This window comes from Rhopalosiphum padi, chromosome 2 (assembly GCF_020882245.1).
Source record: "Rhopalosiphum padi isolate XX-2018 chromosome 2, ASM2088224v1, whole genome shotgun sequence".
Lineage (NCBI taxonomy): Eukaryota > Metazoa > Arthropoda > Insecta > Hemiptera > Aphididae > Rhopalosiphum > Rhopalosiphum padi.
In genome coordinates this window covers 59,230,985-59,252,479 of record NC_083598.1, presented here as the reverse complement: position 1 = coordinate 59,252,479, position 21,495 = coordinate 59,230,985, and the positions used below count along the sequence as shown (strand labels likewise).

At 27.6% G+C, this 21,495-nt stretch overlaps 1 protein-coding gene across 1 annotated transcript in view; it reads left to right on the top strand.

The window, feature by feature from the left end:
• LOC132919019 (protein Skeletor, isoforms B/C) overlaps positions 1-21,495 on the top strand; it is an 85,220-nt gene that overhangs the window by 16,937 nt on the left and 46,788 nt on the right. The window contains exons 3-5 of the mRNA XM_060980372.1: positions 11,311-11,454; positions 16,018-16,099; positions 19,580-19,691. Coding sequence (XP_060836355.1) covers positions 11,311-11,454; positions 16,018-16,099; positions 19,580-19,691 — 338 coding nt within the window. The remainder of the gene's footprint in view (positions 1-11,310; positions 11,455-16,017; positions 16,100-19,579; positions 19,692-21,495) is intronic.

Below are 21,495 nucleotides of genomic sequence, written 5' to 3'. Positions count from 1 at the left end.
GAGCGAAATTGTTTTTGATGTCTTTTTCATACACACGCACGGCGCACGCGCGTTTATTAAATAGATTTTATAGGGGAGAATACTTTTTATTTTTCACCCGAGCCACATCGAAATCAAAAATCCAGAAAAATATATATTACCCGAAATATAATAACACTACAATACGACGGTATAATACTATTGCACTGTTGTTGCCGAAACGCGAATTCACACATAACATATACATTCTACATACACACATACCCAGCACAATATAACGCAAGCCTGTGATGATGATAGTATAATAATAATAATAATAATACACAATACGAATAGGAGAACCGACAGAAGGCATTAGATTTCGTCTCGTAGTAATCTCGGAAAAGGGATAACGATGCGTAGCGCGGACTCGGCATCATATTATATTATTGTTATAAACGCGCGTTATTATCGTCACAGTCGTCATCGTATTGCCATCATCGTTGTCGTCGGTGTGTCGGACCCCTACAATTATAATATATATACACGGTCCACAGGGCGCGATGACGACCACTACGTATAAAATAATATTATATTATGCAGTTATATACGTGCGCTAGAGTTGAGGGGAGACGGATAACGACCCACTGTAGTACATATATAAGACGTATAATATGCGCTAATAACGATAATAACGATGACGTACGAGACATGGAGGTGCGAAGGAGGTCACGATCCCCGGGGGACTGGTGGTCGCCGCAACCCATCATACGCTGCAGCCGAACAAAATTGCACACTTATATTACGATACGTTAAGAGCAAACAACTCAATAAGTTCTGATGCGTCTAAAAATACATGCGTAACCCCCTCCCCAACACACGTTAACTTCAAAAAAAAAAAAACTGAAGTTTATAATCGAATAATTATAGTAATTACACATTTTATGTAAGCTCCTGATCATTCATCAGGTTTTCGTTTTCTTGGCAAACGGGTAGAGTAAAAATTTCAAAAATCTGGTTAACCATTTGAGCAATTGAGTAAATACTAAATTCACGGTAAAAAAATTAAAATGCAGATCAAGGGGGGAAGGGGAGAGGCAGATATTAGCTCTAAAATTTGTTACAAATATGAAATAATAGGTTTGTACCTACATGTGAACTGGACTAACGTTTACTTTCAATCAATAATGGAGCTCGATTCGAATCGATGTGATTTTATATAGGTATTGTGAGCGTACAAGCCAATCAATAAACGATAATAAAAAAATAATAATATTATTATTATGATCGACACGTGTAAATGTATATCGTCGTGAGTCTTCAACGCAACTATGTGACATAATGTTACACACGTTCTGTTGATAATAATATATTTATATTATATAATAGATAATAATAGAGTATAGCACAGTTATATAGTGATGAGTATACTTAGAGTAACCACGCAATTAGGTAGTGTGTCAGTTTCTCGCACAGCAACCCTATTCCGTTATATAACATAATAGAATAATAATATGTACCTATTACGATGCTGCCACCGCCAGAATAATAGACACGACCGTGTTATATGCACGTGTACATTCACCGAAACGAATAATTATTAGTTGTTATCTACGTCTAGTTATTGGAACATGATTTGATGATATGAATACGATACATACATTGCTATACAATTTTCCACATTGATGCATCATATTATATACTACTATAAATATTATACAATAATATATTTATTGCGGTAATTGGATGACGTCGGAAAATAATAAAGTGAGCTTGAATTGGAAAATAAAATAAAATTAAAGTAACTCTCATTACTATTAAAAAAGAGCGGCACTATAACTTTGTATACGTTATTGAACCATAAGGGGCTATGCTCCATACATTCCAATATGCTACTTTTCATTATATCAAAAATATTTAAAAATTACAACTTGAAATGTGAAAAGAGTACATTTTATTATAATATAATAGCAGTAGATTCATAGAACAGCGGTTTTGATCAATATTTATAGATCAACTAGCTAGTTGCCTGTATATATTTTTTAGATCATCACATTAATGAAATAACCAATAGATAAGTATATTATGATATCTGGTATCTCATAAATATGTATAAAAATTCAGAAATGTACAGTTAGAAAAAAATAATTAAAGTAATTCTGAAAAATTATTTGAGGTACTCCCATCTTAAATCCTTCTAAAATCGAGCACAGTAATAGTTATATTGCAATATCATGGTAAAAAACTATCGATATTTTTTGGTGTTCTTACTTTTTTGGTGGACGTCCAGAACAATGTCGTTGTCTAAAAACGTAATATATACAGATAATATTCTTATTATATAATCTAAGAACGTACATTATAAAACATTTAGTTGGGGACGATCCAGAGCCCTTTTGTTTTCGTAGTGTACAATACTACTCTCGTCCAAGCATAGTGTATATAGCAAATACAGTGCAAAAAGTCAATGCGTTGTATTTGTAGTAGTATTATTAAAGTAGTTAACTTCAATACATTATAATATGTACGTGGTACTAATACCATACTATGTCATAACTATTTTATGATATATATTTCTATTTATATATGCATAATATAATATATGCGTACCGATACACCTACTACTCTTCGTCCACGACTAATCGTAGAAGGCGTATTTTATCACCTTTAAACAAGGTTGCTCATCACCTGTATCATCTATTCAGAGTTTTAAACACTGGAATAAAAAAATGTAAACAAACGTTTGTGTGATCATGACCATTATTATTCTGGTTAATATGGGTTAATAGTATTTAATACAAATGTTAAATAGTTCGGGAAAAACTTAATTTTAAAACTATGTTAAGTACCCTTAAATTATGTAGGATATTGTTTAGAATATTATTTAATTTCATAAAATATTTCTTATGTCTAGATTCTAGATCATACTATATTGAGTAAATAGATGAAACTAAGTATTCATAACGATAAATATTTAATAGTTATAATACTATTTGACCATATTATTCCTGTCAATAATGTTTAATAAACTACTAATAACAATAACATTGAGCTAACCACAAATAATATATATATAGGTACAAACTTACATATTACTGTTAAATTAAGTTAATGAAGTTGTAAATGTAATAATCAGGGTTCGGGACTTCGATGACAACGATAGAAATTATAAATATTAATGTGTCAACTTTCGGTGTCATGAAATTTGAATAAGTGGTAATTATGTATTTGTGTATAATAGGAAGTAAGTAAACGTGTAAGCCCCTTCTTCGATCGAACAAAAATTCTTAGTTGGTGCCTGCATAAGAAGCATCATAATTAAATGTAATAGATCTTATTACGATCTTGCATAACTTATATGGTCTATAAATCATAATCAAAGTATTATAATATGATAACTACGTGTATATTCACGTATAAATATTTTCCATTAAGATAACTATTAGCAAGAGGGTATGTTGACTATAAGGTTTTTCAATCTAAGGAAACCCCACCGCAGCATGGGAGCTTGGACTACCTAGCATACACTATGTAACATAATAATCGTCATTGTGTGTGATCAATTCATGGTGATATACGTGGGCAGATACTGTATCTCCCCCAGGATTGTTTTCGAAAAATAAAAAAAGGTTTCATAATATGAATATAATATACCTTCATGATTTTTATTAAGATCAAAGTAAAAAATATTTATGATGTCACCATATCGATAAATTAATAACATTTTGTTTATCAATGATAAAAATAAAATGTTTTTTTTTTACTTATAATTTCACCCCAATAAAAAGGTTTACTGTTCCTTAGGGTATCTTTTTCAATAAGATAATTATGTTCATATCACGTAGTATTTTCGAAATATTTAACAAATACCTTGTCGCAGTTATATTATTGACGGTATATAACATTATATTTTACGTACATAATATAGCTGATAATAGTGAAAATAATGATGGCAATAATAATAAAATCAATTGAACCGCTCTGCAGCTCGATTATCTCAATATAAAATGTTGATAGGACTCAGACGGAATGACCTAAATACTGTCTCTGTGGATTTCATATGTTTATGTTTTTTTTTTTATTATTATTAATATTTAGATCTCTGCGTATGTTTGTGTATATATTTACGTAAGACGTATGTTTAATGTTTATACATTGAGATAATTTTGATGTCTTCCAGTGGCGTGCTCACGTTGAGAGAATGATGGTATTATATTCTCATCCCTAAGTTTAGCTTATTTTTGTCTATTGATTTCTCATAATTTGTTGTTAAAATAAAAATTCATGTTATTCATTCATTATTTTTTGGTATGATTTTTTTATTTTTCGTTAAGTTAAGTTTATTAATAAGTGATACCAATAAAATAAATAATAAAATAATGAATATCATGGGGGAGTTTACGTCAAAATGTTACCTATAAATAAATACATATAAACATTATGTAAAAATTCCCTTTATTCGTGATTAATTATATATTATTACTATAATTACAAGCATCTACAGGTAAATTCAAAAGTCTATACATTTTTGTTATAATTTGATTTAAGGATAGTCAAACATTTATACCATCCCTCCTTTCAAAAACGCTGAGCACAGCCTTGATGTCTCAATTAAAAATATTATATTATATTATATTATATATAATATAGCGATATACGTACTATAGTGACATTCAATCTTTTCTATAGTCCGTTATCGTGATATATTGTACAATTTAACAACCGGAGCGCATTAATAATGATATGCAAAAATATAAACAATGTACACAATATATTATATAATATATATATATTTCTATTTATGTGTTATATCCAAACCTTTTTCTGCGATTAAACATGAAATTTCTATAATGCAATGACTAGTGTAAAACTAAAAAGTAGTGTTTAAACACTTCACAAAATATACAATTTTAAACATTTTAAATTCAATTGATTTTTATTTTAATCTGAGTTTCAGCAATTTTATATAAAATGTATTTATTTTTCCATTTTGATGAATAATCTATAAAATGTAATATCATTATTATCATCAATCATTTTTAGTTAATTATTCGATAATTAGTCGATTATTAACTTATAATTTGTAAAATGACTTAATAATATTACACTAAAATAAATTAAATATTATTAAATGAAATTAAAACATACCCACATACCATAACATAACTAGTTATGAATATATTCCATTATAATATGGTATTATAAACTATACAATATGGTATTATAGTTTTCTAACTATTTTCTTCCTTGTTAATGAAATTATTAATGTATAAATGATCGAACATTGAAAATACCATAAAATCTGTGAATTTTTTATCAAAAAAAAAAAATATAAGATCCCAATAACTTATGATGAAATATTTTTAAATATTTCAAATTTGAAATACAAATAATGACTATTTTTTTATGATTATTAAATACAAAAATTTAAATTGAATTTATTAAACTTATATAAGTATAACGATAAGCTACTTACGATGAACGAAATAATTTATTTATCATTTTAATAAATAAAGGGGGAACTTTAAACTTTTCATCATATATAATTATTCTTGGTTTTATTTTTAATGAGTGAACTTTGTTTTCGAATCGACCGCATGAATCAATAATACAAAAAGCGGTCCGGTCTCGCTTGGCTCACATCGGCACAAGATAATAATACGTGGTTTATATTAATTTGAATTTGAACGTGACGATATAATAGTATTATACATTACGGCATTCGGAAAACGATCTTATTGTATTGAGTTCGGTCCAAATAACTGCCTTCATTGTCGCTGAGTTAGCTAGCCAGTTAGCTACTTTTTATAATACATTTTGTCGTTTTCTATATTAAAAAAAATTATTGTGTAAACACAATCTATGGAAGTTTGGAGGTTTTTACATACAACATAAAATATGATATTAAATTGAACTTCCTTAAACTGATGATTTCTACTATGTAAAAAATCTCATATAACCTTATGTCCATCAACTCAATACCACTCTGAATCTAACCTATTGTTTCTCTGAAATCAGCACAGTATGAATAATAATATTTTTAAATTCTCATTTAACAATTGAAAGAAAATTTTAATATAGTAATTTCTTAAAATAATAAGAAATCGTTTTTTTTTTTTTTTTATTAAATAAATACATTTCAAGAATTTTGAAATGGAGCAAAAAATCACATATTATGCGTACTGAAATGGCAAGTGTATTAAAAAATTAATATGTTCATTATGATCACCACGTATACTTATGTTTTTATGTGATTGGAAACTATTGATTTCATAAAATGCATATTTTTTTATTATACCTCAGAAACCTCAGCAGTCGAGTATCAAAACATGTACATACTAAGCGTTTGTTGAAACAATAAATATTCTATTCATAATTATAAATTTGTGTATTATATTAAATATTATAATTATTCGGAGTAAAAAAAATATAAATAACTACGCCAAATTTATATTATGATATAATAACGTTTTCTTTGATTTTGACTACTTTTCAGAACGAAAGTTTCTTTAAGTATACCCCATCAAAGCGAACATTATTACATTGTTATAATATTCTTACTCTAGAACTTCTTGTGAAATACGAAAAGCAATTAAAACTATAGAGAACTCAAAAAATTCACAAGTCGATTTTGCGGTTGGTTAGATCAAGGTACCTACCTAGTTAATACTAAACAGTACACCGCAATGGAATTATTTTGAACGCGGATGGTTTTCGTTCAATTAAAAATTGTATTTTCAACGCACAACGGTATTAATTAGTGCATAACTTAAAATATATGAATACAAATTTAGAACAGTTAAATTATTATATACATCCGCAATGGGACCCAGTATAATAATGTATTATTATGGTATTCCACCGACTCTGCATTCACATGTGATATAATATTTTAATAGATCAAAACTATACGTGGAATGTACTATATAATATACTTAATTCAGTTCGTGTAAATAAGAATATAATATTTTTAATTTATAAGCAGAAATTTAATACAAGGAGAGGGGGCTTAATTTTTTTTTAATAAAACTTATTCAATTATATGAACGAATACAAAATATATTATAATCACATCACGCCTTTACAATCAATGTTTTAAATATATTTATTTTATTTGCCATAAATATTATTGATTTGTTTAAAGTTATTTCACTACCACAAAACTATTAATACATAACACATAATAAATAATAAAATACCTATAATAATAGACGAACGTAGTATTTCTTTAAACGCAAAAACTAAAAATGTATAAAAATAATTAATGTTTTTTATGTTTGTATACTCAGAATGACGCATGGTAAAATAGATAAAAATAGAAACCAATATTGTGTTAAAAGTTATAAAATAATACTTATCAAACGTTGATACATTTTTTTGGGTGTGAATGGGGGAGGGTTAAACGACTCTTCCAATCACCACTTATGTATTTTTTGCTTTTTCATATCGGTTGGTTGCATATAATAATTGTATACCACGTTATTAGTAATTACTAATTAACAACTAATTGTGTGTTCGTAAAGTAAATCTCGTCTGCATTGTTATGAAACGGTCGTTTCATAGTATTGTCTGTGTATTGTTTCGGTGTACATAATAATCACATCGCAAGGGTAACGTAATTAATAATGGCAGCGGTTTCCCAGAAGAAATGCAATTTGTCAACGGACACGAGTTGTCGACGAAAACATCTTCTCGTTTCTACGATATTTTATTCGCAAAAATGTAGTATTTAAAAAAAAACATGAATAACTGAATATAATATATGGAGGATCTATAATTTAACGTAAGACCCTCATTATTTCAGAAAACATTAATGTTTCTCAAAATATTTCTTTTAAATAATTTTGTCAAAAAAAAAAAAAATCTTATTTGGAAAGAAATAAGTTATTCTTTCTGTTCTTACTTGTTAGAATGATAACATATTATATTTTTAATTTCATATTTCCAAGCAGAATATTATTTAGTATATATATATATATATATATATAATAATCAATTTTTGAACAAGTATAGTTTATATAGTTTATAAGTATTTAAAATTAAAACTAATAAATTATTTGTTCAAAATTCGATTGAAAATTCGAAATTATGTACTTCATGCTCTATTATTTTTTTTCTCTTTCTATCTTATAGCACATTATACTTATTATGTCCATATCATAATATAGATTGTATATTTTCTTGTAAAAATAAAAAAAAAATATTTTAAAAAATTGACAAAAATATAAATTTATATAATATTATGTTCTTAAAATTAAAAAATCTCTAAGTATGCATTAAAAACGTTTGATATTGTAATCGTAAAGTTATAAAACTTGTTTATTGTCTATCTAGCAAAACATTTAATAAACAGAGTAAAACATGTGAATATAACCAATCAGTGAGATCTCCTAGTTCCTAAACATGACTCTCTATTCGTTAAAATAATCTAAATTAGATTAAACTTTCAGATGTGAATATTCGATAAATGTGATGTTTTATTTTAGTTAAAAATCATATATTGGTAAGATTTTTATACATAAGTGCCTGGTACATATTTTATATCGATACGAATGTGTAAAATATATTATATGATGTGATTTTTTTGGGGTATGTAAAATAATGTAACGCCTCGTTGTTAAACTCGATTAAAATGTCTCGGGCACTTCACACTAAAATCGACTGAGAAAACGAGAGCGTTATAAGACAGTTAATGACGCGAGTGCGACAATCAGTTGACGGGTCGTCGGGGGCTTTGTACCAATGACGGGGCCGGATGAGGGCCGCAAAAGAGCGGCGGGCCGAGGCCTAGGAAAAGGGATAGATTTACTTTCATTACAGTATATATTTGCAAACGACGATGGCAATAATGACAGCGACGAGACGATTGTCAGAGGAGATTGAAGGAGCTTATAGCAGTAATAATAATAATAACAATATAGTGGGTGCCACTGCTGTCGTCGTCGTCGTAATCGATGAGACTTCTCGAGAGTCTTGTTCGCAGGTGATTTACACCGGTGCTCCGTTACGGCGGCAGAGAGAGGGTGAAGTTTTACCTGTATATATAGACATACTATAATAATGTATTATATCCGACGACGAACGATGTGACTGCTGCCGTGCGACCGGCGTTGAGTAATGAAGACGCGACGCGGAACCTGCAGCTGCTGGGCTAGCGCGACGCCGGACGACCCCGCACGCGCGCACGCGCCTGTCAGCGGCCGACCCTCCCCCTTTCGTCGTCGGCAACAACCCTTTACTCCGGTGGTGTGTGTATACACGCATATAATAATATCTCTCCGTCGAAATAATATTCGACTCATTAGCAAATTGAAAACGACGATAATATATATGTGCATGTACGCGGGCGTGCGCGCGAGTGTGTGTATTTCAAACCCCGTTGTAGCGAGCTCATACTTCAGCGTCTGCTAGCCTACAGCGTGGTCGGTTTTGTTTTTTCGAGAGTGTTATCCGTCAAATCTCTATTCCGAGGGAACGTTCGTTGGCATTTAATAATAATATAATATACTGCATTGTATTCATCAAATAAATGAATCGGCCCACCTCCGATGACAATGAAACGTCAGATTGTTTTATCGGTAGGTATATTATATAAGGTTCGTCGACTGTATGATAATGTACAAAACCGTATAGTGACTTTGATTTGGTTGTACATAATATTTATTCTGGCTTATAGACGCATCGAATTATGTTTACGAAGTTTCCCTCAGAGTTCAAGTATAATATTTCCCTCGACTCTCGAGTAATATCTGTTATCTGTCCTTTGAGGCGCAGAGATCTCACTGAGCCTATAACTTGGATAAATAAAACATAAAAAATATTCCTCACAATGATAGCTAGCGACTTTTATGTATTATTATAATTGTTATTATAAAATTATAAATATTTAAAATATCAAATGATAATAAAATATAGTATGAAAAGTGAAGTTAATTTTTTCTTCTTATTTATTTTTTTGTTAATTGTTTATCCCGATGACAGAATTTTGGTAAAACTTTCCCTTATTCAGCCTTAGCTTGGTTTTCATATAATGACTGTCCACCCTGGTCCATATAGTTGTCATGCATCCATCACATGATATGATATTATGTACTAATAGCATGATGACGGTCGTCGTTCGTGCATAACCGAAAAAAAACCATAAGACCTTTACACATGCGTGATTATGGAATAAATTATACTAAACGCCGTAATTGTTGTAAAATATTTTTTTTATATAAATATGTTTATATCACCACATTTATGACAACAGATACGATCGATTTTATTATACTGCCGTGTCCGCATAATAATACACACTTATTATTACAACTATGTATTGCGCACGTGCATCAGTGTATTATCTATAGTAAAACATCAATTAATGTTAAATGTAAAGTCTATTTTATACTATTTTTTTCACGATGATTATATACGCAATATAGACATACTATGGTTAAATATAACTTATAATCTGGTTCATGCAATTACTCAGTATAAATGATAAATATACGGTATAATACGGGAAAATCGTATGGACGACATTATACGGATTAAACATTTCTATTCACAAAAATTATAGTTTTTATATAAAGGTTTTTATTTCATATAATACAATGAAATTATTGTTATAGATATTAAATATTATTATATATAATCGCGTACACCATACTTACGTTATATTTGTTATGTAAAATCAAACAAATGGTTATTAATATTATAATATTATTAATAAGCAATACTTCGAGTTTCAACAGTATAATACTATAATGTTTTGCTATTTATTGGAAAACAATGAATTTTTGATTTAATATACTTCTGCAGATATTGTATGTCACATAAATTTGTGTGTAAGCATGGTTAGTATAGTCAGTAGTCACGCAGATATAAGAAAAAATATTATGCTATGAGTATAATACGAATTTCACACGTACATATTATGAAAATCATGTATACGTATAATATAATATGTGATAATGTCTAATAAAAATAAATTTACAGACAGTTACATGTATATCATACATTTATGATTCATAATGTATTAGTTTCTTCCCACTTCGATACATTCAACTATATGAGTTTATTGAGTTTATTATGGCTATATACGTATGTATATAAATGTACCAAGAGTAAACATTATCGACTTTCGTCTAAATTCGTCTCGTTTACTCCCGATCAATAATTTATTTGGTCTGGTTTTATTTACATATCATATTATCTGCAACAAAGTGGATACAATTGATTCAGTTTATAAACAATTTTTCATAATAAATAAAAATTAATTCATACGTTTAACTTTATTTGAAATACATTTTTCTCCCAAAAACAGCTCCATTTTTATTTCATGCGTATAACACATAAATGATGTTTCAGGCGATGCAGGAGTGTCGGACGACAATTACGGAAGATACATTGGGTCCTTTAAGGGCTTCGCTCATGGGGTCCGTGGAACTGTGTACGCAGTAGATGAAAACACGCTATTCGTCCGGGAATTCTTCTATGATGGTATTGGCCCAAGTAAGTATATAGAAATATGATATAAATTGATTAAAGTTTAAATATGTAAACTTATGATTCGCATCAAATTATGTTTAGCCGATCATTATTCACTGTATTAGACACTCAACTATATTTTAATGTAAAGGTATATGTACATAATTTACTGAATTATCTACCAAGTGTGTTCACTACCCTTTTACTCTTTAATAATTCATATATTCAAATTTAAGAATTTTTAAGTATAGGTACTTAAAGTTCACATTTTAAATTATTTTGATTTCTACACTATTTAAATATATTATTGTCTTGTAACTTTAAAAACTGCTTTGCATAAAATTAAAACCACCATTTTTCACTAAAAATCATTAAGAAACGATGTTTTTGAAAATATAGATGTATTTAAATCAAATTTCGAACAATGAAGAATTTCTGAATTATTAAACTTAATCTACTAAAAATATAGTCCTCAATAATAATTTTACATTACTAATTATAATCTCCATATTTACAAACTATTTATAATGTTAATATACATATAAATCTTAATTACTATAATAGTATTATAATATTCTAATATCATTAGAGTACTTATATCTTTTAAACTTATTACAACTTATCATGGCCCAAAGGTTATTATCGTTAATACATGTACTTTAAAAATAAGTATTTATAGCCACAGAACGCTCCTTAAATGGTGTAAAATAATCTAAGAATCATAGAATATAGTTTTTAAATATAAGCACTTCAAAATTTGAATAAATGTATATTTAAAGGAAAAATTGGCGGTGAGCACTGAGCATGATTGATTAGTATAATAAATGACGTCTAGATATGTGCTAAAAGTTAATTTAGAGTGAATAAAACAAAGCCAAAAATCAAAGTTAATCGCCAATGTGGTGTTTAATATATATTATTTTAAAATACAAATAGGTATTATTATTATTATTATTATTATTATGAATATATTAAAATACATATTTGAATTGTGCGAGCGCCGACGAAATTGATTTTTCCCCATCGTGTTTTCTGTTTATACATAATATTGCATTGCCCGTTTAGCGAGAATCTCTATAATAAAAACAAAACTTATCCATTTTTTAATACGCTTATTTCAAGTACTGCAATACATAATATTGTTTGAACACGTGGGCCTTTCTTCCGTTCAACCCTGAATTCTGATCGAATTTATTTATAGTATAATGCACATTTTAGAAGATACCGTAATGTTATATTAGCATGTATATTATTATAATATAATAACTATATATTTAAAACTTATTTTTTTATTGTAGAAGGTACTTAACACGAATAAATAAATAATGATAGTATTATAAAATTTAATTCGTACAATAATAAAAAACTTAATCAACCGACGTAAAAATAATAACCATAACAATCATAGCAGTCGATCAGCTACCAATGCCTCATCTCTCAATATTGGTTTTACAAATTTAATCAACTACTAAAAATTTGAACAATCCCTATGGGGTACCCTTAATCAATTTATCTATTTTGTCTTATCATATTAAAAAAAAAAGTGATAAAAATACTAATACATATAAAATACAATTTTATCACTTAAAAAAACACTTTTTTCCCCATTCGGAAATATATGTAGATGCTTCAAAACTACAGAATGAACTGTAATTGCAATAATCCAGCTAAACAACTAAACATCTTATCGCATCCCAATATATAACTCAATATGTACAGAGTGCAGCATAATATTTAGCATTATTAAAAGTCACAGAATCGGATGCCTCCTTAGAGAAACAATGCATAATCATACACATCGATTCCCTCAGCATGCTCAAAAACTTAAGCAATCCTACAAAAAAGAACCCCATAAAAACCACAAAAATATGGAATAAACTGCTTAAAACAAAAGGGATGGTATCAGATTTGTCTGGGAATCTGGACACAATAATATTAGTGGTAATGAAATAGCAGGTGATATACCTAAATAGGTAACCAAAGAATCTATACATTTTTATGAAATATCATAACATATCCAAACAAAAAACCACTTATAAACAAAAACCCACATCAATTATGCCAGAAAAAACGGAGTCTACTCGATAAACACAAACTTAAAGAAATAAAATCAACCACTCTTCTTTGGGAACACAACAAATCGCTCTCACGTAGACAATAGGCAATAACAAACAGATTTAGAACTGGGTACGCCAATCTAACACGCAATCACCTGGTGCCCAGAAGGTATCGCCGGGTAATGGCTGAACAAAATCAAAATCTGTGACTTATGCGCTACACGCTTACAGCAGATACAATAAAGCATATTTTCACTGAATTTCGCAATATCTAAGATTCCAAAATGGAGCTCAATACTCATAGAATTTTTGCGAATTTCTTGCACCTACTCCAGAAACTATTACTCTGATCACAACGTGTTGACATCTATCAAAATTATGCGATTTAATTTAAACTACTATTATTTACTATACTTGCACCACTTATTTTATATAATATAGCTATTGCGCCAACATTAATCTAAAAACTTTAATTGTAACACCTTAGATTAAGAAAACGTTGATAAACTGGCCGTTGATGCGTATATTAATACATTTAAAAAAAAAACTACAAAATACAAATACAATAATAACATTATATTGAGCGTATGACGCATGTTAGACCGAGGTTTTATTCAAATTGGTGTTCGTGTCTGTTGCATACATATACGATTAATTTTATAATAATAAGCGTGTGGCGTGTTTATAGGAATTAATTGTAGTCTGAAATTTGATTATCAAACCACTTCATATATTATGTTATAATGTTTATGTTTGAATTGAATATTATAATAACTGATTTTTAATCAACTTGGCATATATATATTGATCGTGAAACTAGTGTGTGTATTAAAATATGCATGTCAACGTGTTTTGCAATACTCGAAATATGTTTAGTTGTTTTCGATACCTGGTAAGCAGTTGTATTTCGTAAATTATTATTACTATCCGGTATCCACATACTATCATATTATTTTATCCTTGACTTTAAACTAAAATAATAGATTAACAATATACACGTAAAATAAAAGGTGATTGCGAAGTCTTCTTCCATTTCAAAAATTCATATTTATTTTAAAAGTAATAACGACGACGGAGTGAAGTAAAAAATATTTTTAAAACGGTTAAGGTTTAATACAGTATGTTTCAAATATATGCGTTCAATATGATCCCAATGATAGTCATCCATTACACACCTATACTAACGGTACTCAAATACGTTATTTGTTTATTGATTTGTGTTTCATCTCGATACTAACTTACGGTAGTTTCTTTATCATTAGAATGAATTCGTACAACTCTGCAATACACTCAATCATATTATACTTACAATGGTATATAATATGTTGTTTTTGCAATTTATTGATACTATATCAATCATTAAACTAATTTTTATTCGAGTGAAGAGACTTATGAATTATTCTGTATAACTATAAAACTCGTTGCCGTGGTCATAACTAATCGTAGATATATACATGTAGTAATAATATATATTATGTACAACGATGATTATCGATCGATCTATTTGCGTGAATGGAAAGGTTCAACCCTTCTATTGTGCGAGCATTCATTCATTATTTTTTCCCGACAATACGCCGCTATCGTCACTTGTTGACTTATTGGTGTACATATACATTCACATTTTGCTCATTAGCTGGTGAAAGTGGATGAGCACCGTCTATCTTCAAGTTGTATATTTTTGATTCAGTGTATATACATATAATATACAGTGATTATTTTAACACAAAACACTCATTATCTTAAATAATATCAATAATTTAATAATTTTGAAAATACATTTTTTTTTTTTGATTATTTAGTAATTGCAAACAAATATTTATTTATTTATTTAACTATTAATTATTGTCTATTATTTTTTTATTCCAAATAAAACCATTTTTCTGAGAATTATTTTAAAATTATTAAAAATATTTAAAAATTTAATTTCAAAAGAATGTTATTCATATAGGAACATCGTATACGAGTACTTAGCTACATACATTTGAACAGTAGAGAATGGAAAATTCTATATTGTAATTTCATTAACTATATTTTAATATTTTATGGGCTATAATAAATGAATATTATTTGGTATATTCAAATTCGATTAAATTATACTTTTTTTAAACTTTCATATTAAGCCTGTTGAATATTAAAAAAGCTCTTAAAATATTGATTAATCGTTAACTTTAATTAGTAATAATATTAAGTGTTTAAAAAATATAAAAAAAATGATAACTGTAAACTACTATTTAGTCAGTTCCTTAATAATTTATGCAATTTATCATGTTCACATAATTAAAACAGTTTAGAGAAATGCAATATTTGTAATGGTTTGTGTTATGTATACCATGTAATATTAATCATAATATAAGCATATTGTGTCATAATTTGTAAATAAATTAAATTATTAGAATTAATTTATTATGACAAAAATTAATATTAAAGTACAACAATATGCAATTTACCAAACATTAGTTTTTGTTTATTAAAAAAAAAAAAAAAACATTTTTACGTACATTTTAATATATGTGTTTTATTTATATTGCAGCTGCTTATTTTTGGGCTGGGAAATCATCAAGAATTTCTCCGGACGGATTTACCATTCCATATCCTGAGGACTATCCGGCAGTGTAAGTATATACAATACTGTGTAATGTTTAACAAATAGGTTTTGAATTTAAATTTAGACAATGCTACAATGACGAAGTATTGTATAATATAATAGTGATTCCTATTATGAATAATTCTATTTTAATTTTAAACTAATTTTCATAAGTATTTAAAATAGTGCGATTTAAGATATGATTTTTCTTGAATAATTTAAAACGTATGTTTCTAAAATTCAAAGGATAAATAGTTAATCCAAAACAATCTATTATTATAAAATTATGCGCTTTATTTGCTAGATGGTTAATTATAGTTTAAAAGAATATTGTATCAGAATACTAGTTAATTTATGATAAAGATTAAAATCAAATTAACATAAATTGTTAAATAAATCAAAAAAATAAAGAATTATACATATATTTTTTTAATTCGATACGAGCAGTAGGTATATCTTTTACTTAACTTAAAATAATGTTACACGATAGTAAATGAAATATACACACATCGTTTCTACTACCACAATAATATTGTGGCATACGTCAATTACTTTTAACATAAGTATACCTTTAAAAACACAAACAATTAAAATATTAGCACTTACTTTATTGACACCATGATGGCGTTCTATACAGTGAACGTATCAAGCGATGATCGCCGAAGAACCACTTTCCGTGTTTTCTTATTCCTTGTATATCATAGCTTAATCTATTTTACTATGTTGATGTACATAATTGTTATTGGCCTACTAATATTTACTGACTGAGGACTGAATTACAAATTTGATCACTATAATTGTTTTCTCAACTAGGTTTTACATACTAATAATGTTTATTTATTATAACAGTGGTAATACATATTATACCTGAACCCTAACTTAATTTATACATATTAAAGGCACAACACAATGTAATACGGTTTAGTATAATAATTAATTACGGGATAATATTTGGAAATTCTAATGGTTTCATATTTTAGACATTCGATCTCTAGGTACCTTTAGCCAGTACTTTACAATTTTCGTCTGCTCTTACCCATTATACACATCTACTTTTTATAATTTAAATACAATTACCGTTAACGTATACTTATTCACTGTATATATTATATTGAACATCGATCGATTTGTTGAACGTGGATTTATATAATGTATACGTAGGTATACCAAAGTCTGCACCGTGACGAATTCTGTAAACCCAATACGCAAATACATATTATTATAATTTTATTCGGTAACCCGAATAAGTGGTACCTACGTGCGTAATGTATGTAGAGCGATTTCTAGAACGTGTTTTAGGTTCATAGTTTATTCCAACTACTTTACATAGGTAAATGTTTTTTGCAGTGCAAAAATCACTCTACTTGCGTTTTTATTTTGTTAATAAAAATAAAACATAAAATTAATTTAGTTAGATAGCTATTTTATGAAAATAAAATAAAATAAGCAAAATTAAAAGCGTCTTGTTAAAAATTTGTCTTTGGTAGGTCAACATTTTTCCATATTAAATAATATTATATTTGTTATAGCATAATTTTATAAGAATTATTCAGTTCGAATTTTATACCAAAAATTAAAATTTGAAGTCAATAAATATAATACAAAATGTTTACCCAAATAATTTATACTAAAAAGTTTATAATGTCATATAATAATAATGAAGAGTAATATCAATGGATATTTTCTCTTATCATGTGAACTCATGTCAAAAATTCTATTACTCAAATTTACTTATTGTATTATATTAAATATAGATTGTAAATAAACATTTTTAATAAAAAAAATAAAAAAAAAATATAATAATAATATTTATTTATTTAACAGTATTTAAATGAACAAAAATACATTAATATTATTAAAATTGCACTGCAATCTAAGTGAGAATCTATAAAGAATAATACTAATATAATAATAATAATAATGTAATTAAATCCAATAGTAAATAAAAATAAAAATTGTATAGTCTATAGGATTTTATTTTAGTTAAACAAAATTAGTTCACTGATTTATAACCAGCTCTTTAATAAGAACTTAAAAATTACAAATGTTTGATAATTTTTTTTCATAAGTAATAACATCAACTGGTTCGTTGATTTCTATTAAATTAATTTCAGATTATCCCATTGATATATTTAGATTTAAATTTGTGTAAGTACTGTTAGGTATCGGATTTTAAAATAATATGTTTATTATTTTTATTAGAATGCAGTTCATTATTAAAATAATAACACCACGGCGGCATAAGCAGGCAATATTGCTACATTACTGTCGATGTTCCACTTTTCTAGTATCTGATAAGTGTGACAATTTATTTTTAAAATGTACAAATTAAAGTGTGTTCTAATTTATCTCATTTATTGGCTACCTAAAAATATATTTTACATCACGACACAAATAAGGTGTAACAATTACTAACATTCGTCATTATGAATATTGTACTGTGATAATATATTATAATAGATTAATAAATAAAATATGTCCCTTGTGAATAACATAATATAATAATATTATATTTGACGACTGACGGTTGTGTACGAAGCAAATTCGTTGTCGTACCATTGTTTGATGAGTTTAAAGAGTTAAGACGTGAGCGATTATTTTTCAACCATCGTACATTTTGAAAAACAAAATCGCATGATTATTCAACTAAAAATAAATTTTAAGTTGAAAAAATGCTGCATTTCCTAGAATATAACCTTTTGTTTTCATATATGCCAACCCTATCTTTATTATATGTATAGAAAAATAATACAATATATTATTGTTTTTTATTATACTTGAATCGGTTACGCAAACAATATAACATCGTTTTGCATCTAATATTATCAATAATACTTTATCCCGTAAACAATATTCTATACAATGTGATTTTTTTTTCGTCCTAGATAAATATTTATACGCTTAACATGTATTATATATAAATTAGTGATAATTTCTATATAAAGTTTTCGTTGAAACTTACATTTTTGGAGTATTTTTTTTTTATTTGCTTTACTATAATAATATATTTATAATTACAAAAAATTATAATTATAATATACTGAAAAGATATTTTTAGCTAAATAAAAATAATGAAATGAATACTATTTATATTTTTAATAAATCGTTTTTTTTTCACTTTTTATCATTTATTTAGTTTTATTTTGGTGTCACATAATACTCACGTATCTATAGTATGTATAATAAATTCTTAATTTATATTATTTTTTTCGATTTGCCTGCCGACAAAGCATTAAAGCTGTTACTACAATTTATATGATAATATTTTTCTTTGGGGCGCCATATGGTAATATAATATAATAGATAAATTCTATGACAGATAAATATAGAACAGATTAAGCTATTGGTTATGTGATTAATTATATGAACTTTTGTGTCCGGAATACTACAATCATAATCTTATCAATATTTTATTGGGGCTTGAAAGATTAGTAACTAAAAGATGGAACCATACATTAAGATAATATAATAACGTATAATATATCGGATCGTTGTTATTGTTTTACAGGGAACCGCCCCCGCTACAGACGCACAACAATTCAAACATCATATTGCGGTTGCCGGGCGGAAAACGTATCAAAGACATCAAATGGCTGTCAGTCTGGTGTAGGCGGTTTACGGTAAGTGAAACATATTGAATCTCATTTTTTACACCGTTCTTGCGTACGAATGCACACACCCACTCACACACATATAATATATATAAATATAGAGTAATTCAAAAGGATTCATCCGATTGCTTATGTATTTTTAGTTTTTAAGTTTAGAGTATTACGGGATACATAAAATAAAATAATAATATTTCAAATGTATTAAATAATACCTACAAATGTTTTATATGGGATTCAATAACAGTCATATCAATAATTTATTATGGTCAAATGATAATATCTACTCGGAATTCAAATTCATTCCATTATGCATATCCGTTGTAATTGACTCCGCTTATTGTTAAGCTCATTTGTGGTTGAAGGAGATGACCAAACGTACACATATCCTCAATAAAAGTAGTTATACTATAATGTAATATTAGGTTGGACTAGGAACGAGTAGCATACCGACCGGAAGAGTGCGTAGGGGTTTAACACTATAAGTAAATTATGAATAATAATTTATTTTATAGAATATTACATTTACATTTGGAATAAACATTTAAATATATACCTAATATATATATATATATAAATGGTACCACCTAAACGAATTCTGCGTACACCACTGCTAGGAAAGTAAGATGCAAAGCATCAGGTGATTCATTTTGAATAACCCTGTACATTAATGTCATACGAAACGTTTACTTTTTTCATACGTCCTACGCGAAATTGTTTGGATCGATGCTATATGTAATATATACATGTACTATGTACCACGTTGGTTTAGAGCCACACATTATTGCGAACTCGCGGCATATACAATTTCATGAAAAATCGTCTCATGCGTTTTTCTTTCGGCATTAGAAGTCCCTTTTTCACGTGTATTTAAAAACACAGATACCCGTGTTTTTAACAAAACGGCGTTAAAGTCCGTGTAAATAAAATACCAAGTCGGTATAATACTGATTAAACCACACGCACCTATTATAGTATTATGTGTGCATATATAATACGCATTACGCACGCGTCACATCGCAAACAATCGAAAACAATAAAACCCGCACACTGGCGTGTTGCACAATAGTTTGTTTTATTATTTTTCTACCGTGAAAGTTGTGAGCTCGGAAACTCACAGAAGGGAGTAAAAAAAAGTTTCGTTTCTGGAAATTATAACCACGCTCACCGAAACAATATGTATACTATATTACAATAAGTGTAAGAACTCGTGGCTGTATTTTAAATTGAATTACTCAATATTTTAAAAAGTATTAATGTTATTGGAAATAATTTTTTTTAATATTAATTATAATATCAGTAATATATAAAATTTGAATATCAAATACCTAAATAGTTACTTGATTAGTTATAAATATTTAAAGTTTTAAATGATCGCATAGTAGTAAGCCAAAATATTTGAAATACCTCAAATACCCATCTGCCACGACATGCTACTAATCAAAAACAAAAAGTGTAATACTTATAACTATAATTACCTAATTACTCGTTTAAAATTAAATTGTTATTTATTCGGAGTTCTCAAAAAAATAATCTAATTTAGATACAAAACCAAAAATATATATGTTGCAATTCAAAAACGTAATACTTTTTAAGAAAATAAGTGTTTATTTTTAAAAGAATCACTGGGCCTATAATAATATGGGTGTACCTTAAGGTATTTTGGTATGCATGACAATCACGGTGGAATGCGACGGATAACTCGATTGTTCCTTTCAATTAATAATATTATCACCCGGGTCGGATGAAAAAACTTTAAAAAAAAACAAACTTAAAGCCCTAGTATATAATAATATAATTTTATAATAATAATAAC